Raw genomic sequence first — 27,160 nt, forward strand, 5'->3', positions numbered from 1 at the left:
CCACTGTTGCTTGTAAAGCTGTGCACGCATTGTGTTCTGTGTTAGTGGTTAATCCGCAGCTGATTAAGATCCACCCTGCCTGTGCGTGCATGAAGAGGCATCTAGCAAACAGACTGGGGGAATGATGCTTAATAACAGCACATCCAGTTGCATGATTTGCACTCACAATTATCTTCACAACCAGGAGCACAAGAGATACAAGCATGGTCCTTCTGAGTCTGAGAAAAGAAGCCTCTGTGGGTAATGTAATTACTTCTCAGCTGAGATGTGAAACACACTGGTGCATCCTTCTTTTCAGAGGCGGCAATTCAGAAACAGTGTTGGTCTTCCCCGTTGTCATGGAAGGCCCCGAATACATTGGACCATCAGACTGAGGTCATGGCCTATGGAAGTCTTCTATAGACTTCAGTGAGCTTTGGCTGAGGCTCTGCAGCTGGGTAAGAAATAAGTATCCATGACTCAGAGATTAATATATATCTATATAGAAAAGGATGAGTTCAAGGCACTGCCCAGGCCCACCCCACGTGCTACACTTCAGCATTTTTAATACTTCTTTGAGGTTACATGATAATGTAAATTACAGGTTTATTCAGAATGACACCACACACACTGATTGATACTTCTTCCAACTTGAGCAGTGGAAGCCCAGCACACAATGAGCAGTGCTAAGCTGCAAGGCATAACCTAGATCGCTGCAGGGGTCGGGAGGGAATCCTTTTCCTCTCGCTCCTATAGACTCAACTGTATTGTCTAGGGAGCATTTCCAGCTAAAGCAAAAAGAGCCAGCCAGGGCCAGGGGCAAAACGAAGGACTTGGTAGGCTAATGGTCTCATTTGGTGTGGCAAATCCTCTGAAATCCACTGACAATTTAGGAACATAATCCCCTCACTTTTATTAGTGACATGCTTCACTCTTCCATGCAAATCGGAGACTACAGTTTTCCTATTACCACAAACTTACATACAGTGATTTTTCTGAAAATAGGATGCATTTGTCAAACTGCCTAGTAGGAACATCTTTGCCACTGAACATAGCGAGGATTAAGGTGTGAAATTCCTATTAAGGCAAGGGGATTAGGCTGTTGCATTTACATAAGGATTTGACACAGAGGATCAGTTCATCGGTCAGTGTACGCAGGCTGATGCACAGCCTCTGTGAGGGGCTAATAGCTGATGTTTCAGAAGAGAGGGATGCTCCTCCTTCACAAATGCACTTACATCTTTTTGCGTGATGCTGCTTGGAGAGGCCAATTCCTTCCTGATCCCTTCAGTGATCACTCTAAACCCTAAAGCATGAGGTACGGGACTGCCCTGATTATTGTCTCAATACATTTACATCTGAAGTAGTAAATTGGAAAGCAATTGATGAGAAAAACTGTTAGATTTGGAATCAACAAAATCTATGTAAATACCATGCACACAAAAATATCTGGGAAGCACCAGCTCAGGGATGAAAACTATGCCATAAGTACCTGGATTAGAGTGACAAAATGTTTGCAGACCAAAAAAGAGACTATAGCTCAAGCACATGATTTTTAACAAAGATTTTTTTAAAAACTGCCCACCTGGGTTGCTGTCTCTTCACTGAAAAGGTCCATGTAATAAGGCCCTGTGCAGGCATGTGGGCATAAAAAAAAAAAAGGCCCAAAACCCCAGGGTGTCTCTTATAACACCTGCTATTACAGCTCTTGAGTGTGAGGCACTAAAATTCAGAGTCCTCATTTTCACAATCAGATCAGAAGATCACACCAACTTAGTCTGTTCCCTCAGCAACTCTGCATGCTAGATTTAACACTGTGTTAGGCAGGTACATTTCCACTTCAGTTCACATTCCTCAATCTTCCTTGACTTTAGCCCTAGGAACAGAGTGGCCCAAACTCTCAAAAGGTAGTTTTATTTCTTGGTACTTCAGGGCTTTTGATCAGGGAATAAAATGCACAAACCAATAACACTTTCTGGTTCTGAGTTTAACAGCAGATCCTTTAGTATATTCATATATCAGTTTATCCACATTACTGTGCATTTCATCAGTGAACTGTTAAAATTCAGTGTTAGAGTTTACTTGTTAGGTTACTGCATAGCACCTTGCATAATTAAACTACCCAAAAGCATCAAATTAACAACTGACTAGAATCAATATATTGTGATTTATACCTGAAATAAGAAAAAAGTCCTGCAAAAACAGAGCTTACAGCTTCAGAAATTTAGGAATGTAGTCACTGGTCACTATTAAATATAATAGCATTAATAAGAAGAGACCAGTTTCAGGCATGGCCAGCTTCTTCACCTTTCCTCTGTTAGCGCTTAACACTGCTCCTCAACCTCTGCAAAGCATCTCCACACAAGCTAACTTGCAGGAAGCTATTCACGTGCTTAAATGCTTTGATGCATCTGAGTCGGCATGCTCAGCGCTTGGCAGCACTCAGTGAGACCCAACACATGGCTGATTGCTGGCACTAGCTTGAGAAGTCCTGCTACTCCAGAAGCACAAGCTGAGCAGCACTGATGTCCCTGTCACCTTTCCCTCTGTACCTTCTTGTGCCTAGGTCCAGCCAGTCTGCCGCTAAGTAGAAATCAGCTGAAACACCAAATAACTTAGGATGACATAGCCTACATAGAAGCAGAAATGAGAAACCAGGAGTTCATAAAACCAAGGCCTGTGCCCAGATCATTAAATCACAACACTTTCACCTCTGGAAGTTATTAGTTGTTTTTATCTTGCACAAAACCTGAGGAGTGATGTATCCTTTGAGGTAGAGGAAAGGTCATTAATAGGTATTTCATAGACGTGACCTGCACAGCATATGATTATTACAAAGAATGAACAGGCAGGCAGTCACACGTCGGATTAAGGAACAATGATTCATAAATCCAAAACCCAGTCTCACATGTTGCTTTTATATAGGACGTGGTAAGAGCCTGCCTGAACCAGAAGGGGAAACCATACCTTTTAATTTTATTCCTGCATTTCTGAAATAACAGGCCACTTCTAGCGCATGCTGTCACTTCCCTGACTCAGGGAGAAAAAGGAAGATGTTAAAGAAGCCATAAATAGTATCTGCCGGTGCTCCCTTTTCTATTATGTTGACTTTGATTCAGCTCCCTGCAATTAACAGGAACAAGAGAAAGACAAATAAAATTATCCCAGCTGTTTGTGGCCGACAGACCTGGCCTCCCAGCTGAGAGCTCTTTGTGCTGCTGAGAGCGTCACCAAGCAACCAGCCCTTGCAGCTGCCAGACTACAAAAAAGAAGTGAAAGCATGACTTATGGAAAGGAAGCACATGTGAAGGTTGGGACTGAATCAATCTCTGCTTTGTCTCCTGCCTAAATATGGCACCAGATAGAAGAAGAGATCACTCTCAATGAATTTCACCCACTGAGGGGGCAGAACCCGGACACTTATTTTGTTTTAGAAGCCAGACCCTTGGAGTACTAAACCCAGGTATCCTGTATGCAATATCTGGATGCAATGAAAAGATGAGGGATTGAGTCTGTTATGATGCTACTGAGACTTAGTATTCTTCATCAATCTTAGCTGGTGGTCCAAAAAGCAGCAGAAGGTGGCCCACAAAGCAGCTGCCAGAATGACTATATTGTCCCAGTCAAGCCCACATACAAGTCAAGTGGAGGTGAAAAAAGATTGATAATTGAAACAATATGGCAAGGAAAGCAAAGCAAACAGGCAAATCCCCATGCACACAAGCAGGAAATGAATAAAATGGGAGGGGAAAAAGATGGAGAGATAAATGAACATTCAAACTGTGCTCTATGTTTTACTGATTGGTATAGTAATGTTAGCTGTTAGAAAACTGTTAGAAATGGGTAATAGGCGTTCTTCCTACAGAATCTAGGCAGTCCTTTGAAAAAAAAGGGTTGAGAAACCCTGACTGATATCATCCCTGACCTACACCATCCCTCCAGTTCTCAGCAGTACAAGTAAGTCTTACAAGTGAGTCATCTTCTGTTTTACCAAAAAACAGCTAAGACAAAGATGTGTGAGAACTTTTCAAACTTAAACATTAAAGACAAATTGACAAACTCCTTTCAACCTCCCTATGAGTTTAAATGTGTCAAGGCACACCTGCCTGAAAATACCAAATTAATTGCCTTAACCTAGGTCACACACTGCAGCTGAATCTAGGATTCGTGCCAGGAGCCCTGAGACCCACTCTTGCTGCTTGAATACCTGAAGCACACTGCCTCTCATCTGTGACATTTAAGATATTTCCAGTAGCAACTGCCTCCTTCTGTTTTTGCGAGAAAGTCAGTCTTTGGTGGGCTATGCTTATTAGAAAAAACCAAGTTGGTTTTCAGCAGTATTAAATATTACGAGACCTGTAAATTAGTGCTCAGTGTATCCACTTTCAGCCCAACTTTATTCTTCCTTGTTTACTGTCCATTTTACACTAAAGTGAACACTTCACATGTGCAGCTGGAAACAACCAGACAATGAATGTCAGGATCAGATGGCATTTTTTCCAGCATCTATTTTCTGGAAGAAAAAGAATTCTGCAGAAACAGTGTAAAATGGAGCAATTCTGGACTGTTTGGCACTAGATCGCTACCTGCTGCCAAGAGCAGTGCAAAAACTTTATGAAGAAGCTCATGATATGGATAAAAATTCAAGGAAAAGCAGACATTTCAAAAGCTGTTCTCCATTTTAAAACTGCAAGAAATGCCAAGATTGTAAAGATCTCTGTTGCTTTACGGTGCTAAAAATAACATTCGCCAACAACTCTATTGAGAGTCTTATACAAAATTCAGCCAGTCTTATGGCTTTCATTTTGATTGTGAAACGTACGCATCATTTTGCAACCTTCTGTGACTAGGGTTGCCTAAAATGAAGGAAATCCCCAGTACCATTTACTCTCAAAGTATTAAAATTCACTAGAAGCAAAAAGATGCCTCCATTTTCAGCTGGTATTAAGAGATGTAAGTTCTTGTTTCTAATCCATTATGAAGGGCTTTCAAGTAGGCAAGAATAACATTCTTAGCTCCTAATGTTGGCTAACTCAACTCTTTGATACACTTAATTTACATGTAATCCTGCAGCCTGCCAGCAGTTGATAAGGTTCCTGATATGCGCACATTTGAGAAAGGGAAGTTTAGTCCTCTTACTGCCTTTCTGGAGAGCTGAGCTCCATGATGGAAGGCTGCTCAGGTTTAAGGTTTCAGACAGATTTTTGCTTCTCTGCAAATGCTTTTCAGCATTTTTCCCCAAATAATTTATCAGCTAGGTTTAAAATTCTTGACAAAGTTGAAATGGCTGCACTGCATTTTTACTTGTTTCCACTGTTAAAATACTTCACAGGCTCTTGTAAAGACTAAGTGGCATGGAAGAAGGGTGAAGGATGTAATTTTTCTCTCCACTCCAATGATACAGTTTTGTAGATATAAAGACAGTGCAAAAGTTAGACATATCAAAGAAGTGGTTGACAGAAGTTACAAATCCTGAGTTAATGGCTATACAACACACCTGACAGAAGAATGGACGAGTACATATACATTAAGAACAAGACTTTTACAAGCACCATATTTTGTGCCCCTAATGTAATGAGTAGGATCACTCCACGCAGTTTTGACAAACCCATTTCAAATGTTCCACCATGCAGTGGGATGACGTGTCACCTGTCTATAGAAACTTAAGGTATTCCCTATCTGTAGAGGTACAGCTATAGCTTCTCTCAACATCTTTGCATAACTAGACACCTTGGACCTCCAAAGGAAGTTAACTTAACTGGGTGCCGGGTCATATCAATACCCCAGCCACAGGGGAACTCCCAGTTTCATACTTGCAGGCACAAAACCACACCAAGACTTAGCAGCTGTGGAGAGCCACGTAAGCCTGGGTGATTTAGCACTAAACACTCCATAGTATACACACTCTGACCATTTGTAACCTACTTTGTGTTTCACCAAAGTCCCAGTTACAACACGCTGCATTAACAAAAGAGTTACCAAGCACGTGCATGAGTTACCCCACCCCTTCTAGCTGCTTCAGAAGAAGATGGGAGAGTTGCAGAGGACTGCAGTGCAGCACAGTCGCTGGAGAAACTTCTTTCTTCCATATTCTGAGACACATTTGTGAATGACACATTTGTGAATGTGGAGAGGTGAAGTGGAAGGGTAAATGGAATACAGCAATATTTTAAAAAGCTGTTCCCTTCTGTCTGAATTTTGAATACATGCCATATGCTTTAGCATCTTGTTTTGATTCTGTGCTAAGATATTTTTTACTAGCCTCCCTCAAGACCAATCCTCTTTGCAGAATAGTTATTTTTAATTTAAAAGGTCAGTATAACAGTACTTTCTACCAGTGTGTGCTGCTTTGCACTTATGATCATCCATTACACTGCCTGTTCATCTCAGTCTCTCACTTGTCTCCCAACTTTCTTTATTACAATAATTCTTTCATTGTCTTCACCAAGTACTTCCACCTCCAGATCACTCAAGACAACAGTAAACACCACTTGTATCTTGATACTTAATTTTTACTCTGATAAAAAGTTACTTCTATCCTGCTTTCTTCTTCTAAACCTGTTTCCCATCTGTAATAGTATTTGCCCATCTAATCACTACTTCAGGTTCCTTAATAAGTTCTTGAAGGAGCCTTTCCTCATGATATTTTGAAGTCCAAATGTCCACTGGCTCTGTCCTATCCATGATTTTATTTGATTAGTATAGAATAATAGAACATCAAAGTGAAAGTTTTTATTGTGGAAGTTATGTTTGTTCATACCTTGTTATGTCATGTTGTGTATTTCACAATTTTAACTTTCATTTCAGTTGATTTATCTAGTACAGAAGCTGAGTTTCCTAGTGTATTTTTCACCACCAGACATACAGAGAAGAGGTACACCCATTAGTCACCATACTCAGCCTCTCTATTCCTCTTTCGGCAACATTATGGGCATGAGGGAGCGAGGAAGGGCACAAGAGAATATGGCAAAAGCACAGGGGTACAGCAATAGCTTGAAGAAATGCTTCTTTCACAGAAGCATGCACGCACCACAAGATGCTTTCCTAAACCAATTATTCTTTCCTGTTCAGAGAGCCCGAATAAAAGACAGACATCTGTAGCCATAAGCTGTTCTCCCAGTAGCACAGTTAGCATGGCTAGGCATTTCATGCGGTGGCTTGAACTGGTCCATCACAACCAGGGAGCGATGTCCACAGCGAGGCAGTAGCAGAACCAGAGCTGTGGGGCCTTGGCAGCCGCAGGGGACTCAGTACCAGATAAGCAGCACAGAGCAGATGGTGAGGGCAGGGGAGTGCAGGGAAGGAGCCCGGAGTCCTGCTCTCCCCTGCTGCCCTGCAGGCTCACTGGCTGCATAATTATTCCTGTGGAGCCAGTAAAGCTCCTTGTGTTCATTGTCCTCCAGATAACAGAGCTCAGACCTGGAGGACTGACCTCTCACGCCAATTCTGACCAAAGCAAAATCCCCTGGAAAAATCCTTCTAATGAATGGTGCATATTATCTCATCTTCCCCATGTCTGGTTTTTGTCCATTCTGTTCAAAACCAAGTCCCCCATTTGGGGAAAAAAAGAAAAAATAATTAGTAAAAAGCAGGCTATATCTTACACCCACTCTAGTTGAAAAATCCATGATCTGAAGTATTTTTCAAGATAAAAAAATGAGAGAAAAGCATCACGAGCCAACACATCGAAATTTCCTATTCAGTTTAGATTATGTGGATAATTTAAAAACTGTTAATGACAATGAGATTTGCATTTATCTCAAAGAATAATTTAAAAGTAAGCAAACATTTTCAAAGTGCAGTTAAAGACTCCAGTAAAATGCCTTTGGTTTATCAGAGTAAGGGAAGAAAAAACAATTACACCACTCGAGGATATGACTGTCAGAGCACAATAGTCCCTGGGATCCTTTAACTAAAAGGAGAGTTTAGACTGCTTAGACAGCAAGTTGAGATGCAGAGTTGTGTTCTGCAATACTTAGTAAAATGTATTTATAAGATAGATACACATGCATATACTCATACACACCCTGCTTGCTGTTAACCAGGAAACTAGAACTATGTCTATTAATTCAGAAAGGAGTGGCTGTGTGTTCATGGGGGAGAGGGTGTGTCATGGCTTGGAGCAGCAAATGCTCTGGTTATTAGCCTTGCTTATTTTTCCCTATTCAGTTTGAATTCAGAGCTAAGCAAATCTCCAGGAGCAGGCCTGCAATTCCAGCTCTGTATGCTAATCAATTTGCCACAGCCTGAGAAGCCCTGAACACAAGTTGGAATAGCCCTCAGCTTTCATGGCTTGTCTTTGCGCTTCCCCGCATATGCAGGCCTACCTTAGCCAATTCTGAAAATCTGGATGGACTGGATCCAACTTTTTTTTCTCCTCAACTCCTTTAGACATACTTTTATTACACACAGTTCTGTGCCAATATCTTTAGTCATTCCTGGCAGACCTGAGAGTGGATGGAAGCTGTCATCCTCTGCACATGAGCAAAGCTATCCCTTGTTACCTTACTGTCCCATACAGAGACCTTTGAATGGCACTGGCATCACGTTCAAAATACACGATGAGGAGGCTTTTGACAACCTCTCACGCTCAGTCTGGGCCCGTTGCAACATGGATTCATTTCCTTAACACTTAAGCTCCATCAAGATGCACATACTACATACAAAAAATAATAATCACTGGTTCAGTTCTGTGTGCAGTTTCAGGGACAAGAAAGAAGGAAATACTGTTGTGCTGGATGATGGTTCTAGCGCACTATTTCTTACCAGCCTCTGTTATTAGGCCATATGCCTTTACCCACATCTAGTGCAAGCTCCACCTAAAGAGAAGTGTATGCACGAGCTGTGTCATAACTTACCTGCTACTGAGCGAAAACAGCCTTTTGATCAAAGGCCAGTAAGAGCTGAGAAGGCAAGGGAAGAATTGGTTTCAGGCACACAAGAAGAGGTGGAACTTGCAACAAGATGTGGAATATGGCACCAACTGCCATCAGATTCTCAAGGTGTGTCACACCGGGTGCGCTCAGGGGAGTATTCACACACTCTGTGAGGTACCACAGGTAGGGAGATGTGAGCAAACATACTATATGTGATGCCACTTACAGCCTAAGACTAAGGACCCCGGTGCACCAGAATAAGCAAGACATTTCCCCATTTCAAACAGGGAAAAGACACGTATTTGATTATCCTATGTGATCAAAAGAAATAAGACGTTTACTAGAGTCCACGCATTGAAGTAGACACTTGCTCAGAATACATTCAGCGTAACCTGCTCCCTCTCAGAGCAGGAGGGACTCCCATTCACACAGGTGGGATTTCTACTTGAGCACCAAAAAGGAAACAGAAACTTAGTTTCATGTGACAATACAAACCAACAATGGAAAAACTACAAGGCTTTCTTTGCCTGTCTCAGCTCCTGATACTCAGCCTGATTTCCCTTGCTCATTTTCAGCCCATTTATTCCTAGATAAACCCTCTGGCACTACAGTGAATAACCATCTTCTCTCCTGGGATTCAGAGTGAAAAGGGAACGTGTCACTCTGTATGACAAAGAACTGCCAAAATAAAGATGCTAGTGAGGATTGAATTTTTAGCATACATCTCTTTCGGGGTGTGAATAGCACCAGGATTCAGTAATAGGGGCCACGTACCTCTAGGCCACCAGGTCAGATCTGACTGCATCTTTCAATAATTTTGACAGCCTGCCATCTGTGACACGAGTAGCAGGTGTTCACATGGATCTTGGTCAGTACATGTCTACTAGCAAGGCTTGTGTTTCTAGAAAATCAACAACTTTCAGCAAGCAGCAGTGCAACTCTGGAGCCTACTTCTGGTCTTGGAGCCTCACTGCCTTGAGAGGACAATAGGTACACCACAGCTTTAGCCAGTATTTGCATAACAACAAAATGCCGATGAATACACAGCACCAAAGCCCTGCTGGATGGCAGGCAGGAGCATGACAGCTCCTCCAGAACCTGAGGCTGAGGCAAAGCAATGGCAAAAATCCACCAAAGTTTGCAAGATGATTGTCTCCTCTGCTGTCTCCCCTTGCTCTGCACATGCCGTGGGGAGCTGATTAGAGACCTCACTGATGGCAGCCAGGTCAGTCTCAATGCTCATAGGAGAACAGACTCGATCAAGACTTTAGCTGCTGAGATCAGACTGCTTCTGCTCTAGTAAGTGCAGGAATTAGGATTCACAGTGTTCCAGATAGGCCCCTTTTCACCCAGATTCTGTGGCCCACAGACCTAAGTAAACAGAAAGTAATAAGCATAAGGTTTCTGAATAACATCTCAGAAAGTCTTCTGAATATTTCATCATAAGTACTTAGACACACATTCATGGAAGCTTGGCTTATTCATTCTAGCGAATGATAAAATCCTTAAGGGATACCTGCAGACTAATTGGTTTTGTCTGTGTTGGTGTCTAGTCATTGCATGAATCAGGCAATGCTGAATTTCCAGCTTAGACTAAGAGCTCCCTAAAGGTAGAGAACTAGGCTGTGTTGTCTGGCAGTATAAGTGACTTGGGTTCAGAAGTTCTTCAGCCCATACATTATTACTAACCTTCCTTCCATGACACATGGTTGCTAGAGAGGAATAATCTCATGCAAACACCCTAAGTCAGAGTAGTCTGCAAAAGCAATGAGGAGTGAAGCTGGGAGTTAATCCTCACCCTGAGCGATCTATCGGGGGAGGCAGCTATGGGCAAAGACCCTGCCTGCACAATTCCTCTCCTAGCGCTTGCGATCCAGACCTGTCCTCTTGGTATCAAAATGGGAGATTTATGCAAGGCCTGCCAAATCTCAGCAGTTAACAAGAAGCACTGAGAAGAAAGGACTGAGAAAAAGATGCAAAACAGATACAGTTTTATTGTTCCAGCTTTATGCAGCAGGGAGGGAAGATGGGACTTGCCTCTCCCCTGTTAGCACTGCCTGCTGTAGAGCCTTTTGCAGCATGCAGGATGCAAAAACCACTTGCATCCATCTCCTGCTCTTCCCTCCCATTTGCTTTGGAGCTAGATCCCAGCTTTACACAAGTGCAAGAAACTGCTTTATTCTGGGGTTACTTCAGTGCAGTTTTTCAGTATCCAAAAGGGCAGTCAATTACCTAGTCTCAGAAGGATGAGGAGTTTCTGACATCCTACCCCTCAACATGTGTAATAATGCAAACCAATTTGCTTGCTTTGTAACCTTGAACCTCATGCCTCAGGGTGTAAGTTAACTATCTCCAGGGCTCTAGAGGGAATATTTTCCCTCTGATCTTTCAGCAATGCAGATGTTACTAGGTACGTCGTGGAGATATTCACCTTCTTCTTGAGCATCAAATACAGATTACAGCCGTTAAAGGCATTTGTATATTTTGGTACAAATCTTGTTCTATGTCACATTGATACAACTTCATTAATATAATCAACAGAGCTACACTATCCTGGCAAAGTTTGGTCCACAGCTAGCATTGACACTTGAGCAATGAATTTTTTACTAGTTTGTTTCCAAATAGCAGCTTAAAATCAGTGCAACAGCTCCAAAGTTTGGTTGGTTTCTCCAGTGCAACTTGTATGGATGCATCTAAGGTAGCTTTTTACTAGCAGTGCAGTGCTAGGAGCTGCTTTATCAGCTACTTTGATGGCTTTGGTCCCAAAGACCCAACCTTTAACCTGTTTTGAGCTTAGTCATCCTGCTTCTCCCTTTGTGGCTGCTGCCCTTCCTCAATGCAAGTCATCTAAGATGAAATGGCAACTTCTTCTCTGGACAGGAGAGGTGGGCTGGCCTCCTAGGCATTTGCATCAGCTTTGCAAACAGAAAGATGAACTTCACTCATCACCTGCCACATGAAATCCTTATCAAAGCAAAGACTGCTAGAGGGGACCATTTTATTAAGACTAGAAATTCTTTTGGAAGCACAGTCACAAATGCCCTGACATATGAAAATGTATGTAATTTCATCTGATGAGACAGCTAACACTCAGATGGAACAGAAGCACTTTGTCTAGGCTACATAAAAGCCAATGAATAGCACATGTGTGACTTCTCCCTGTGCTTTAAGACTTCAAAGTTCAGAAGAGAACATTGCATGTTATCATGGCTAAAAACTGCTTGTTGACCAGAATATCTATATCTATGTGAAACTGAAGTGTACAAGCTCTCTCCCCTCTGAACAGCACCTTATTCTGCTTATTTGGTGATGCTAATTGATGCGTCACAGAATGGGATATTTAGTTAATGAAGACATGGCAATACGTCAGCTGGAGAAAAAGCAGGAGGAATTCAATACCACAGAAAATATCTTAAGGCTGAAGTACAACTGAACATGCCTGATGAATTTCTGGTCACTTCAAGAGTATCATCCACTCAGCCAATCACAAAAAAAAAAAGGGACTAATTTTTGTTACTACCTCTTTTCATATACTTGCTGAACAACTCACAGACTTTGGAATACAAGGCAGCGCAGGAAAAGAGAAGTTCAGTACATACAGAAGACATTAGCTTTTACAGGTCACTTCTTAAAAGCAGGAATGAATGCAGACAGACACTACTCGCAAAGCAAGGTGCAGAAAGCAGAAGATGGGCATTGGGCTGTCAGCGATGAAACAGACTCCACTTTTCCAGAAAAACACCTACTTATTGTACACCATGGTGAGAAAGAAGCTCAAGCACAAACAGGACAGTAAATCTCTACAACATTTGCAAAGTCTAGCTCAGACTATTGCATTCAAAATATCTGAATGCAACTTCATCCACAGTCTCAAATTCTGTTTTCTAATTTGGTTTATTAACGACATGAGGCAGAAATTGTCATCATGTGTTTATAAAGTAGCCAGTGCTCCCAGGAATCCAGACTTATTTGGGACACTGGATATAACTAAGACTTTAAAAAAAGAGAAAGAATCTACCAAAACAACTGTTTTCCAACATGATCCACAGATCAGACCAAATTCAATCCTGGATATGTATATATTAATTACATATATTACACATCTCAACACAACAGCAGTTGTAATCATGAAACCAAGTGCTGAATTTGATCCAATCTAGTGTTTGTTTAATGCACTGAATTCTTTGACCTATACCATTTCCTATATGGTCATGAAAGTTCAAAAGTTAAAACCCTGTTGTGATTCTCTGTCATGACTTATTTTTGGTCAACAATTTGAAACCCCTTTTGAGTTCTGGGATGTCCATCAAGAGGTGATGATACACTCCAAGGAGGGAAGGATCTTGAGTACAGACAGACAAGGCACAAGGCATTAGAAGTATGTACAAGACCAAGATAAATAAACTACTTAAACACAAGATGCTTATTTAGCAAGTTTCAAATGGGCCATATTTCTACAGACAAGGCAAGACATAAAAAGAAACAAAATTACCCTAAAAAAAACTAGCCTTGCTGTTGTTTTGAGTGTCACATTTATTCAAACACACCCCATCCAGCTCTCAATTAACTGCTTTCTCACTCCAAATGCAGCAGCTCTGCAGTGCATAGAAATGTAATTATTTACACACCACTCTATCATTGCCACTACTATCTGTACTTCTGAAGCATCTTGATTACTCTACTGATGAACACCATGGAAATGCCTATAAATAAAATAATCATCTCCCCTCATTAAGTTACAGCTCATGGACTGAGGAAGGATGATTTTCCTTTGTACATTCCCTTTGTAAATTTTATCATTTCACAACAGAGGGAGTAACGTGCCTCTGATGACACTCAAAGAGACAGACTGTCAGGATTCTTGTCAGTATTTCAGCTTTGAGCAGCTTGCATTTTTGCATGAATATTTTCTCCTGAAAATAAAGTACTCTTTGTCAAAATTAGGCATTCAAGAATCTCTTTCTAATGTCAGAATCAGACATGGAAAAAGCTCTAATATCATGTCAGAAGGTCTAATTTTATGGAGCAGTATGTCACAGAAACCTTAACAGCAAACACTGCACTCACAGCAGAAGCTTCTAGCTCTAGCTTCAACACTAAGAACACACATAGGTGGAAAATTTCCAATAAACGTAGATTAAAAAAACAAACACTGAAGGAAACCTTCCAATAAAAACAAAGCCTTGGTGAACCAGGTTTGCTCTTCAGGAAGCTTCAACAGTAACTAATGCCACAAACAAATATCAAACATTCCATTATTGTCAAATTACAAAATCGCACTCATTTTAGTAATTGCAATACTGCATGTACATTTGCATGCAGTGAAGCTCCCCGTGGTGTCTCTAACACACAATGAAATATCACATTTCATAAAATGGTGAATTATAAAGCCAGCAAAACAAGTCAAATGTGATATCTTTACTCAGACTTTACTGAAATCACATTTCTGCAACAAAAAATGATGGTGAAGTTGTCAGGTTGCCCAGTCAAAACAGTGCTGAATTAAGGCACCAGGCACTGTACAGCTATCAGAGCCTGATGTGAAGAAAACAAGGTTGCTTCTTATTTTTTGATTCAAGAAGAGTCATGTATCGTGTGGTGTCTGCTATGGACAACAGTTTGCAGTAGGAATTGCTAAATTACACAGACCTTTGTGCCCCTTGCTCGGCTGTAGCCCCATGCAAGGCAGCCACTCCAACCACAGGTTGCAGTCTACCCCACAGCAGTACTACTCTAGGCAATCTGTAACTTGAGAGCCAGCAGCATTTCCCAAATCCCCACTTAGGAATTAACACAATTTCACAGGCTGGTCCAGTCACCAGGCCACAAACTCAGTTCAGTTTATGGGCTGATTTGGTCTTGCTCTCCAGTCAGAGGTGGAGGGGGAAACACCGCTTACTCCTGTTAACAGCTAAAAGGTGGAGAAGAGAACAGTTTGATGGAAGCTCATGGGGCATCCCTATTTCTGCACACCATCCAAAACAACATCTCACCTCCAAAATGCTGGCTCTTCTCAAAGAACTGAGGCAATTTACAGGTTCAGATTAAGATACTCATTCACAACTGTGAGAGCAACAGGACTCTGTGTCAGAAAGAGTAGGCAACTGCTTTCGGGCCAGATCCATCTATTAAACCCTTTGTAAAGCTGCTGTGATTCAAAATGCATGGTCCTGTGCCTATGTGTGATTTCCTCAGTGAGGACAGATCATTTGATTTTCTCCTTCCTCTTTCCCCAGCCACTTCCAAGGTTTCCAGTACATCACTCCATGTATCACTGCTTATTTACAGCATACTGCTCTATCTATGGACAGTCTATCTGGAAGGTCACCCACTTGTGTATAAATTACACATCTTATGAAGAAAAAGTGCTGGGCTGAGACAAGTGGAAAGAAAAGCTTTGACAGGCAGATGAGATTTTTGTATATCTGAAGCTAGAAGCAGCCACTAATGTGCAGAATACAGAGGTTGGGACAAAGCAAGACTATCAGACAGGTTAGAGTGACATGCTACTTTCAGCTCCCAGACACCGCACCCGGACTGTCCAGGACACTTTATAAGCCTATATTTGGAGTTAGAAGGATGAACATTTTCATATGTAAAGCCTGTATGTTAGTTGGGCTCATTGCCTAGGGTTGGCATGGTATTTCAAGAGCCAGTATTTGAATAATTTTCTCAAAAGATAGGGAAGAGAGTTAATTTAAAGCAATAGCATCAATCCCTAGAACAGCCAGCATTCAGCCCCCACACAAGAGCTGTGCTGCCTCACTCCAGAATCTGAAGCAAGAAAAATAGTGACAAAAATAAGATCATCCCTCAGTTACAGAAGACACAGAACTGTTAAATCAAGCTCAGAATTGTCCTTGAAGAATCTAGCTCTTCCCAGTCCCCAAAGTTATCCTCCACATTCCTTTAAGGGTTTTCATAGATACAGCTGCTATGTGTAGCTGCTAACAAGAGACAGATGTTTCCTTCAGTTCCAGGAAAATGTAGACATGAAGCACATTATGATGACCCACTAAATATTTTTTACCCAAATCCTTTTCTGCATGTTATCTCTTCATGCATTTAGACAAGAAAATGCAACACGGTTCCATGCTTTTCCTGCTAATTACTGAGCTAGCCAGAAGAGCATGCTTGGATCAATTACTTTATCTTAGCAAGCCTTCATCTGAGGGCAAGGAAAGTCAAGCAACACATTTTCACTTAGTGAATCCAAAGCTCAAGAGTTCTTGCAATTACTTCAGAGCCAAATCAGCTGGTGGCTGTGAGCCGAACTCCCCATGCTACTTATTTAGCTAGTCCGGAAGACACGCACTGCACGCTGGCGTGGAGGATGGAGCATCTGTTTCACTCAGACGGTTGGCTACATTCTTTACTTGATATTAATATCAGTGAAAATTTAGTAACTTAACCACTGGCATGAGAAGTCTGACTTCTAAGAGAACAGATGGCAGCGATCATCTCAGGTTAATTTTAGGCTTCAAAAATTGTTCTGAGTCAGCAAAGCCTCAAGATAAGAGAAAGAAAAAGACATAACATCTGCAAAATCTCCTACCTGTTTCCCATCCAAGGTATACAGCTTTTTGACCACTCCCGTCTCCAGTTTTATAGCTTCAGTGATATCGGTGAGAACTTGCTCAAACGAATGAGCAGTCTTCTTGTTCAAGAGCACACGGACTGCCTTCCGGGGCTTCACCCCACTGCGGATGATAGTTACCAGCTTGGGACGCACAAAATCTTTGTTCTCCTTTGCCTGAGCGCTGTTGCTGCTGGCCAGAGACTGAGGTGCTTTCTGGTTGGCAGATGTCTTCACATTGACAGACCAGTTGGGGTTGACATTCTTGGTGTATTCCACCTTCTTGAAGAAGTTGTCAGATGAGCAGACGTAGCTCTCCCCTTTTGAAAGAAATGAACACCAGTTTAATTCTACAGTTATTACCGTAAGACTGCTGAAAAACAGACACAATACATTTCCCCCCATTAATCACGTAAATCATTAATAATTGTTTTCATTATCACTTCCATGACAGCTTGTTATTAAAACATTTTGTCTAATTTTATATTTATGCTTTTTTAAAATATGACTAGTATTTCCCCAAAGTAAGCAAGTCAGCCATAGCTTGCATCAGCAAATACATACTACCATTCAGTCACATGAACCAGGGGTTAAAAAAGTTGAGAGTTATAAAGGTATTTAGGTACCTGAAGATGCAACTAAGCTGTCTAAAAGCTCCTAAACACCAAATTCATTTAATCACCTAAATTATTTTGTGAATTTGCCAGGCTCCTCTACATCTTTACGGACCTAGCTACTACTTCAGTCTGTCATCCCCTGCCAAGAGGATATCAACATTCATCCACAAAGTACCTTTTGTGTCATGCCTGAAAAATAATGAAAATCTGGTACTGAACAGTCTCTACCAAAAGCAGCTTTGATAAATCTAGCAGGCGTAACAAATATGCTTTGTAATAGTGTCAGTGGTTTATTAGAGGACAGACCTAGTGGCAGCTGAGATAAAACACTACACCAAATACCACTGCTTGCTTTTATATGACTGGTACCAACCAAAAATACATTAAATCCAAATTTAGACATGGTAGAGAAGGGTTACAGTCTTGTTAGTAATTCACAAAAAAGCCCTTCCCTACCCCATCCAAAACTAGTTTCAAGCTTTGTCTGTAATTTACAGGATCCTACCTATCTAAGGTTTTAAGAGCACTTTAAAGGATTTGTAGGATCTTCTTTTGGGCCTGCAAATCTGATGGATGCTAGAAGAGTTATTACTAGAATGAGACTGTAAAACAGTATCCCTAAGGGAATGTAGCTGTCTGGTCTGAAATGACTCAGGCTGCTGAGCACTTGAGGATGCACTGAAAAAAAGTCAGTCAGTGCTAGAGGAAGAAGCTTTTGTCTCACCATTAGATTAAATTTTAACAGGAACTGAAGGCATAACATGGGTACCTGTAGGATCTTATGGAGTTTCTTTCAGTGTTTTATTGGGCTGATCTTACAGAATGAAGTTCTTCAAATATTACAATAGGTTTGAAATCAAAATATAGATTTAACTATTTTGAATAAGAAAAAAAATCCTTCTTCATGTAAACAGACTGGCTGCATTTCCTTATCTGTTCCCTACTGCAAACTCCAGGGCCCGGACATCTTTGAAAAGCCTACCTGACATCTGAGTCTGGCTTTCCATTACAGGATCTCTAGGGCAGGATTTGACATCCAATTGTTAAAGGTGTAAATATGGATTTCCAAACAGCCCACTGATTTCCACAGAAAATTCTGCTGAGTAAACTGCATTTTTGATGGAGGCACTGAGACGATCCCTTCATAGAAATTATGGTGAGACCACTGACAGGTACACAATAAACAGAAGGCTTTAATAGGCTTAAAACAATGGTCTGTGTAGTATTTATGCCCTTATTACTGCTAAGTGTTTGATGTCACAAGCAGCCATAGAAAAGATGCAGGATGCTAACTATTTTTTTAACTCCGACTTTATACCCAGTTTGCCAAAAAGTGATGTGTACTCGTGGTGCTTACACCACCAACTGCAGCTTTTCTCCATCTCCCCAGTTGCATAAAATTACCAAAGTAATTTCTCAACAGGAAGTAGATATTCTGTTTTCCCTTCTGAAGATGGAACAGAAATACAGAAGGAAGAAGAGAGCTAACAAGGTTCATGATGAACACTGTCAGTTGGGCTTTTTATCAACTAGTGTACCCCAAACTAATGCAATAGTCCCACCATGAGGTTCTGTTGGGTTGAACAAACAATAAAAATCTGTATTTGAGGCATGTATGCTGCCAGCAAAACCCCTCAATAAACTGACCATGTAGTACCATAGCTGAAGCTCCTTAATTCCTTACATTTCTTGAGTCTGACTCAATAGAGCATAAAGATACCCCACAGAGTACCATACATTACAAAGAATTCCCACTGGAGATATGATTGTTTTCCAGAAGCACTGAATACTTTAAATCTTTCTGATTAATAAGTGATAAGTTGTGGTTTATTCATCTGCTTCAGCCAAGCAACACCTGGTGCAGAGGGAGCCCACGCTTCTCTCCGGTTTCACAACTGAGTGTGAAGTGCAGCAAGGGGAGTTTGAAATACTCACAGGGAATTAGCCCTCCTACGAACCTGAGCCCTCTCAAGCCCATAATCCCTGGGCAGCAGAGACTTTACAAGCGTGCTCAACAGAACTGTAGCATTATCCTTTGAGAAAAGGGATTTCTATGGTTAAATGCAATACTACGAATAAGTGATTTGAATACTATTCTCACCCCTGCCCCAGGCCTCCCTGTGGAAGCTCCTGACCTCACCTGCACCTCTGCTTCCCTACCTGAAAAACAGAAGTAGCAATATCTGCCACTGAAGTGTTGCAAGGCTTGACTTTCATCTGGGTTTACATAATACTATGGAATAGAAGATGCCACAATGAAAGAAAGTATGTGTTTGCGCTGGGTTCTATAAACATGTGAGGTGTTGGAATGTATTTTCCATTAATAAGTTCCATGTCTTAAAGTAAGCAGAAGAGATTATTGGTCTGTTTGCTAGAGTACTACTACTCTTAGTTCCAGCTGAATTGTTTGAAATTCTTCATTGCACACCACAGCTGTCTAGTGTATTTACAACAGCATACACTGAAGGCAATAGTGGCATGAAGGCAATACTCTTCTCCCAGGCTTTGTTTCCACAATTGTGGTATTAGGGAGTTGTGCGTGTATATACACTGGCCTTTCAAATTATGCTCACCATCGCAAGTGGAAAATGTAATCTGCCCTTCCTCACTTTGTTTCATTTAACCCACACCCTAGCAAATATTTTATTGAATTCTAAAACTGGACAGAAATTTGCTTGGAGTGACACTTCAGAATGGCAGTTCAGAATAGCAGCTCTTCTCAGCATCATTTCTGCAGTTGTAGCAGTACAGCTCCAGGGAAGAGGAGCTTTTCTTTCCTTCTTCCCTGACCTAAAGATGTAACCTGAAGCTTTAACTTAATTTAAAAATCACTTCAGCTGATGTCTTCCCAGACTCAGTTTATGGCCCTCGAATAGCAGCAAAATTATCATTCAAGTTCCTCAGCGAGGCATGTGCCTTTTACCATTTGCCAGCCAGGAATACGTGCTATTTCACTTCCCACAGCTGAGTTTTACCCAAACCTTACCATGAGGTGGTAGCAGGATTGGACAAGCATGGGCTAAAGACCTGTGAACTTTGCAGCTTGGAACATGCGTACTATGGTCAGAAGATCACAAAAGAGAGAAATCTTATGGGGAATAGTGCTACCATAGAAAGAGGAGTGGTTTCTTGGTTTCTCCACTACATCTATCTCTGCTAAGCCTATAATGAGAAGTCAAGGTGTACAACTGTGCCAGTCAAAGAAATATAACTGATAGACACAGCATGGTTGCGGAAGATGTCCACAGCATAACAGAAAGAAAGGGGAGGAAGTGGATATGAGATTTTTGTCAAAAGCAAAAGAAACAACTCCAAGAAGTATATTGCTCCCCAGCCCTAAGCATAAAAATCCGTGCACAAATATTTTTAGGAACACGTCTTTAGACAGCAAGCAGCTGTGTACATGTGATGAAATCCAACTATAAGCCATGAGAAGGTATGTCATTACTTCCAAACAAAACCCCAAATGGGAGCCCCAAAGAGAAACTCTCATGCGTTGGGGGTGGGAAGCTTTTGTAAGACTGAGTAGCATCATCCTGACAAGATCCAATCTGCTGCTGAACACCACACTATGGGCATGACACCAATGGTGCTAAGGACAGCATTTTTTTAGTGCAGTGCCAGGTCAGTACAAGATGTCCTTTCTGCACTGTGAAGCCAAAGCCCTGCAGGATGATGTGCACTTGTCATCATGCCAGTGTGCTCCAGAGGTGTCACAATTTCTATCGTGCCACCAAACCAGCCAAGGCATTTATTTATCCCTTCTATCCTGCCCTTAGCAATAGATGGACTGACTGTAGATCTTTGACCTTAAGTCACAATCAGCATATTTGCCATTTGAAGCCACGGCTTGTATCACACTGAATTACTCTGGCTACAAGTGCATCACACATTACTGTGCTACCAATGTGATAGAAGCACAAGGCGATTACTCAGCTCCTAGAGAAGGGATGATCTCAGCAAAGATAAGGTTTGCCTTAGAGAAGGATTCTTAGAGAAAATCTAAGCTCAAGATGAGCACTAATCCTTCAACCCCCTTACAGCAGCTCCTTGTGACAATGCTAAAAATGACAGGCTGCGCTTTCAGAAAAAGTTATCCTTTCTCAGCATGCACCAGCAAGTTTTCAAGTATAATGAACTGCGGGAAGAAGTCTTGCGAGAAAAATCGGGAAAGCTGGATTGAGGCCATTTTGAAAGTGTAACTGCTAACAGTTATTCCAAAAACAGTCTCTGTGGGCTGCAGTCAATTATTTTGGTTGTTAGCTCTGCTGTCGCAAAGTTGAGATTATGCTACTGTGCTCAGCTTTCATGTTTCATGGGATTTACTATGACTTCAATGGGAATTAAGGAGACTTAATACCTTGCAGAGTTCATTATGTATGGTGTTAAAGTAGGCCTTTAGTTTCAAATCCATGAACTTCCTGCTACTTTATGCATTAAAAAGGGTCTTCCTCTGCCTCAAGACCTACTCCACCATGGCAAAATGAACTCTGGAAGAGCTTCCTTCCTTTGACTCTTCCACAGGGAGCTCTCCCATGAAAAAGAAGCACCTTTTGTTCTGCTGAAAAACTGAAAGAAAAGTGTGATTACCAAATCGCCTTCAAAACCACACAATGTCCATAAAGAATTTATGGGACGACACCAGTCCTAGTAAGACAGCCAGGATGAGCAAGCAAATCAAACAGAACCGCAAGGATAAGTTTTGTTATATAGGATGTAATTAGCCAAGCTGTCAGGACAATAGCCATAGAAAACAATGCCACAGGTTACCAAGACTTCAGTATTGGACTACATGAATTTCAGTTTTCCAGGCAAACTGGAACACGCACACTGGGTGGAGGTTTCAATATACTTCCTATAAACCCCTCAGTCCCAGCACACACCAGGCTCTGTACAGCTCAAGGGTGGAGCCCCTCCTATGATTAAACACTCCTGGACAAGATTTTGGAAAATATTCCCCAGGGCATGACAGGATACAAAAAACTTGGAAACACTTTCTGGAATATCTCACACAACCCAAGAATGTTTGCAGTGAAACCCCACCGAGCAAAACAAAATCCTATTCAGCTTTTTCTAGTGTTTAATCTGAGGCAAGAACAAATTTCAGACAAGTAGCCCAGCATAGGACAAGGACATAAATCCACCCTCGGATGGGCCCTCCAAAAACAACACAAGGGGGACTGTGCCCTGTCTAACAGCCTAACCATTCCAGGAGCTCAGAAGGGAGAAGCTCTACAGTTTCAACTAAATGTTGAGTCTCTTAAGTTCTAGTTTTAATATATGTCTGCATTTCTGACTTTACTGACCATGTCTAATCCATGGTATATTTGTATTTGAATGGTTTATTTCCATGTGTATTTCTGACCCTGACCATACACAGCAAAGGACACTTAATTCACATGAAATCAGCCACTGACTAGAAGCCGATCCAAAGTCCACTTATAATAAAAAACCCTGAAATATATAAGTACCTCCAAACCACTGACCAGACCCTGAAAAAGGGGAAGGCAGTGAAAGCACTTGAAAAAGAAAGCTCAGAGCTCTGACTTCCATCTTTGTCTCACCTTTGTCGGACTTTGGACAAACAAGTCAGACTGCTTTTCTGCATCTCAGTACCTTATCAGTAATAACACCTTCTTCTACCTTGACACGTTCAGACCATAATCTCCCTGGGCAGGAACTCTCTCTTCTTACACATTTAAATAATGCCTTGCACAGTAGGATGCCCCATTTGGTTAGCACCTCTAAATACATTTCGACAAATATCTGATCTTTACAAGTGGGGAATTGGGCTTCTGGAGAAGTGTCAGTCCCTCCCTCCAGAGGAAACAAACCAGTCTCCACCAGTACTGAGGTTAACCTGGAGCTGCAGTGGCTTCAGCAGCCAGGAGTTTGCCTTGTGCCTTTCCCTCACTCTCAAGTTGCACCTCACCAACCCTTTCATTATGTCAAGAAACTGCTAGCGGGGCTACATGGGAAAGCAGCAAAATTATGGAGTGAACTAAAAAAATCTTCTGTCCCACAAAGAGCTCATTTGTGGGACAGTGGGGACAGCAAGTTGCAACCTGATTTTGGAACACGTGGCCAAGAACAGCATTTCTTAAGCCATCTTTGCTGGTGAAGTCAATGCGTAACATCAGCTTCTACCCTTATCCAGCCCTCCATTCAAAGAAAAAGAGCAATCAGAGCTGAGGCAGGGAGAATTTGCCATCTCATCACAATGGGTCTACGAGAACACAGAGGCTCAAAATGAACCAGAGAACAAGCTACCCTGTCCAGATGTCAAAGGCAACTAGATTTTAGTAGAAACTTGGATGACAATGTGAGCTGCTCTACTATCAGCTTGAGCAAGGCTGGAAAAGATGGCACGTGATTTTTTTTTTTAGTGACTTTCACAGTTAAGTTTTCTCACAGCACAAGGCACAGAATTAACTGTTACAACAGTGGCTCACCAATAATCTATAAAGGCAGCTTCATATATTGACTTCATAAAGCCTTGGTCACTAGAACCAATTATAATATGAAAGGGAATAAAGATCACCTGGTGCTCTTTTCCAAAAGATTCACTTATTGAATAAAACAGCCATGACAGATAATAGGACTTGGGCCCAATATCCACTCCTGACTCAGCCAAGAAGTATGCAAGTGGGAGATGCTGTCAGCAATTTACCTGTAGTTAGGATCAGCTATAACAGTGCAGTAATAGGATACAGTCCTAATCAATGGCAGCATGTGCATTATTTATAAATACATTAAAACTGAATGCTGAAAATAGGGAGTCAAGATTAAGACAACGACTACAGTGATGGAAGATGGCCATTATGAGTGAATGGAGGGAGAAAAAAATGATCAGACAGGTGGATTTTGAGAAAAGGTCATTGGGAGACATGGACATAGCTCTCTGGTACAGGAGGCAGTACGGAAAAGCAGACAGTGACAGGTGAGGAAGAACTCAGCAGGCAGCAAAAAGCACCTATGTGACAGTCCTGGTGGGCTTCCAAAATGTCAGGCTTTAGGGTTCAATACAGGAAAGGACCAATGGGCACATCCTGACTGGCAGCTTGGAGGGATGTGATCAAAGAGTAAGAGACACTTCACTTGTTCCATCTTGGACAGACTGGGAAGTAAAACATCCATCCAGAACCTTATGAGAACAACCCTGAATGCCAGGGAAGAAAAGACTACAAAGTCTGGGTCTGGAGACCAAAAGGGTTATTTTCAAGTCCGATTTAATTAGCAGCACACCAAGTGGTTTTTGTTCACCTGAAATGTCTGTCTCAAGGATATTGGTATCATGCAATATCATCCTCTACCCTCCAGAAGTACATTCAGACTACACCATATAAGCACATTTTCAAATCATGCAGAAGTAATCAAGTACTTAGAACGGGATGTGAAATATTATCAGTAATTCACCAGCTTTTGCAATCTAACTAGTGAGATGAGCCTCTCTGATGACTTGTTTTCCTAGGTTCTACTTGTTTATTGGAAATCACAGTAATAAATTGGTCACATTATAGCAACTAGAACTGGTTTAGTTACCCTCAGTCTCCAGCCAGAAAGCTAATTTATACGGCAAGCATATACTGTTTGTGTATGTACTGTTCTTGTATGTCACAGTGCAATTATGCTGAAGTTCTGTTTTTCCAGGCATGTACCTAGTACACACTTACACAAACACCCAAGCTAACAGCATAGTTTACCACAAGGTTGGTTACAGCCGTGATATTATAAATGAAAAGTAATGTCTTTCCCAGATTGCTTTTTTACAACAGATGCATATGTCATCCCTAGAAATATGGGAATATTGTTATCATTAAACTGTCAATAACAGCATGCAGGTCTACTTTTGCATTTTCAAACACTGGATTCCTTTGTTTTCACTCTGCTCAGATTGTATTTTCCTAGCTGATGCTCCGCTGAAGACACAGCCACACAGACAATCCTATTTTTGTTTTAGTGCCACTTCTCCAGTGCTGTTTCCAGATACCATTTTGGCAGAACAAAGGCAGAACCCAAATGCCAGCATCTCCTGCCTGTACCTTAACCAGTAAAAAATATTTTCAGGAACTAGGTACCTTTACCTGCAGCAAAACCCAGAACAACTAAAGGTTTCTTAACTTCACTGACAAAAAGCAGGAGGAGATAAAAGGAGAATAAAGAAGTACATTTTCTCCTGCGAAGTTACTCCTGAAAATTTACATAAAACCTAGGACAAGCAGGACTGAGAGTTGCCATTAGAGAAAGGCTGTGGCCATATTAAGAGATCAGAATGAAACATGGCAGAATCTCTAAAATTAAGGGAGGCCACACCTCCATTTGACAGCTGTAACTGGGCTGAGAATAACTCCACTAGGACTGCATCATCTCTCTGAAAGGCAGCAATTTCTTTCCAGTAAAACTCCTCTATGGAAACCAATATTTATTCTGTGTCCTTGTCCCCATAAAGCATTTTGGGGAAATGAATATCCCACTTGACAGATAAGGAATTCTAGGGAGAGATGCTTTAGTCAAGGTCACACAATGACTCACTGCTGAGGCTGCCCCTTCAGTTCAGTGGCTCACACACTCACATCCATTGTCTTTCATTAAAGGCAGAAGCCTTGTGGATTTTCTGTAGTTACCAAATCAGCCAGGTCATCTGCTTGGAGGAAAACATGGAGGAACAGGGAAGAGCAACTCCCCCCTTGCAGCAGAGTAATCAGAATATTCCAGGTCCAAACAAAGAATGGAATATCTGAATTGCTCCAGAAAGAGAAAAGCAGGGTGGCTGTGGGTGTCCTCTGTGCACCCCACTTCAGCTGCACTGCCAGCAGAGCTTGCCCATGGCCATGCCTTGGGCAAGGAGGCAGGACTGGCCATGTAGCAATTTCATCCTGGGGGTTCTCCTGACACTCCCCAAGAAAGGCAGCACCCACAGCGGCAGCCCACTGCTGCAGAGGGAGCTCCCCAGGCACAGACAAGGCTGGCAGCTGAGCTCCAGAGGAGCAAGCCAGCCCCCAGGCCACCCCCTCCGGACAGAAGGATTGATTTTTGACTCATCCTTCATCCCACACTTCAAGCGACACTCAGAGGAACAGGCACACCGACACCCTCTCTAGATACAGGGATACACTCGGACCTGCCCTGAGCATCCCCTGCACACTCAGACCTGCCGCGCAGGGGATGCTTTCCCACATTCCCCCCCAGACCTACCACAGCAACCCACCCCACCCCACACAGTCCCCGCAGAATACACCCCCTTACACACACACCCCATCTGAACATCTCAATACGCCTCCCTTCCATACAAACCCTGCATGAACCATATTCAGATGCAGCACATGAACTCCCAACGCCCTCTCCACACATATCGCTGTGCAAGACCCCCCCAGCACTCCCCCTTGCACACACACAGCCCAACACACCTCCACACGCTCCCTGAGCACAAACCCCAAAGCACACCCTGTGCATAAACCCCCTTGAGGAATCCCAACACCTCCTCTGCAATGAGCCCTCCTTACACCTTCCTCCACACACACATATATATAAAACCCCCAAATTTCACCAAGTGCAACCCCCCCTTCTCCATACACACACCTTGTTCATGAACTCCCCCCTCTAAACACACCACGTGAACTCCCAACACACCCCTCCACACACTCCCCAAACACTGTAAAAAACCCTAACACCCCACCTTCCACGCATCCACCACGCACATACTGCATGCCCCCCCAACACCCCACTCCACACACACTCAAGTCCCTGCACAGCCCTGACCACACCCCTATACACACACATTGTGCACGAACCCCTTAAAACACCCCCAATACACAGAGTGCATAACTCCCCCTCAGCCCCATTCCACACGCACTGCATGAATCCCTCAGCACCCCTCACTTTTCCATTCACACCCCAGCGGGAAACCCACATCACCCCTCAGCCACCCCCTGCACCCATCTGTGACACCCTGACCCCCAGCTCGGACTGACGTGGGGATGCCCTCAGACAGCCCCCTGAGTGATGGACACAGCCATGTCTAGCCAAGAGTAAGACGCATCCCTCTGGCTCCACATCCGCACCGGAGTGATTGTGCCGGGGGACGTCCTGGGGGTGTCAGCCCTTGCACCGCC

At 42.3% G+C, this 27,160-nt stretch overlaps 1 protein-coding gene across 6 annotated transcripts in view; it reads right to left on the reverse strand.

Moving 5' to 3' along the window:
- DCX (doublecortin) overlaps positions 1-27,160 on the reverse strand; it is a 144,715-nt gene that overhangs the window by 57,612 nt on the left and 59,943 nt on the right. For all 6 annotated transcript variants that reach the window (XM_041119015.1, XM_041119017.1, XM_041119018.1 and 3 more), the window contains one exon: positions 16,411-16,751. In XM_041119015.1, the coding sequence (XP_040974949.1) occupies positions 16,411-16,751 (341 nt within the window). The remainder of the gene's footprint in view (positions 1-16,410; positions 16,752-27,160) is intronic.

Source organism: Aquila chrysaetos, chromosome 21 (genome assembly GCF_900496995.4).
Source record: "Aquila chrysaetos chrysaetos chromosome 21, bAquChr1.4, whole genome shotgun sequence".
NCBI classification, from domain to species: Eukaryota; Metazoa; Chordata; class Aves; order Accipitriformes; family Accipitridae; genus Aquila; species Aquila chrysaetos.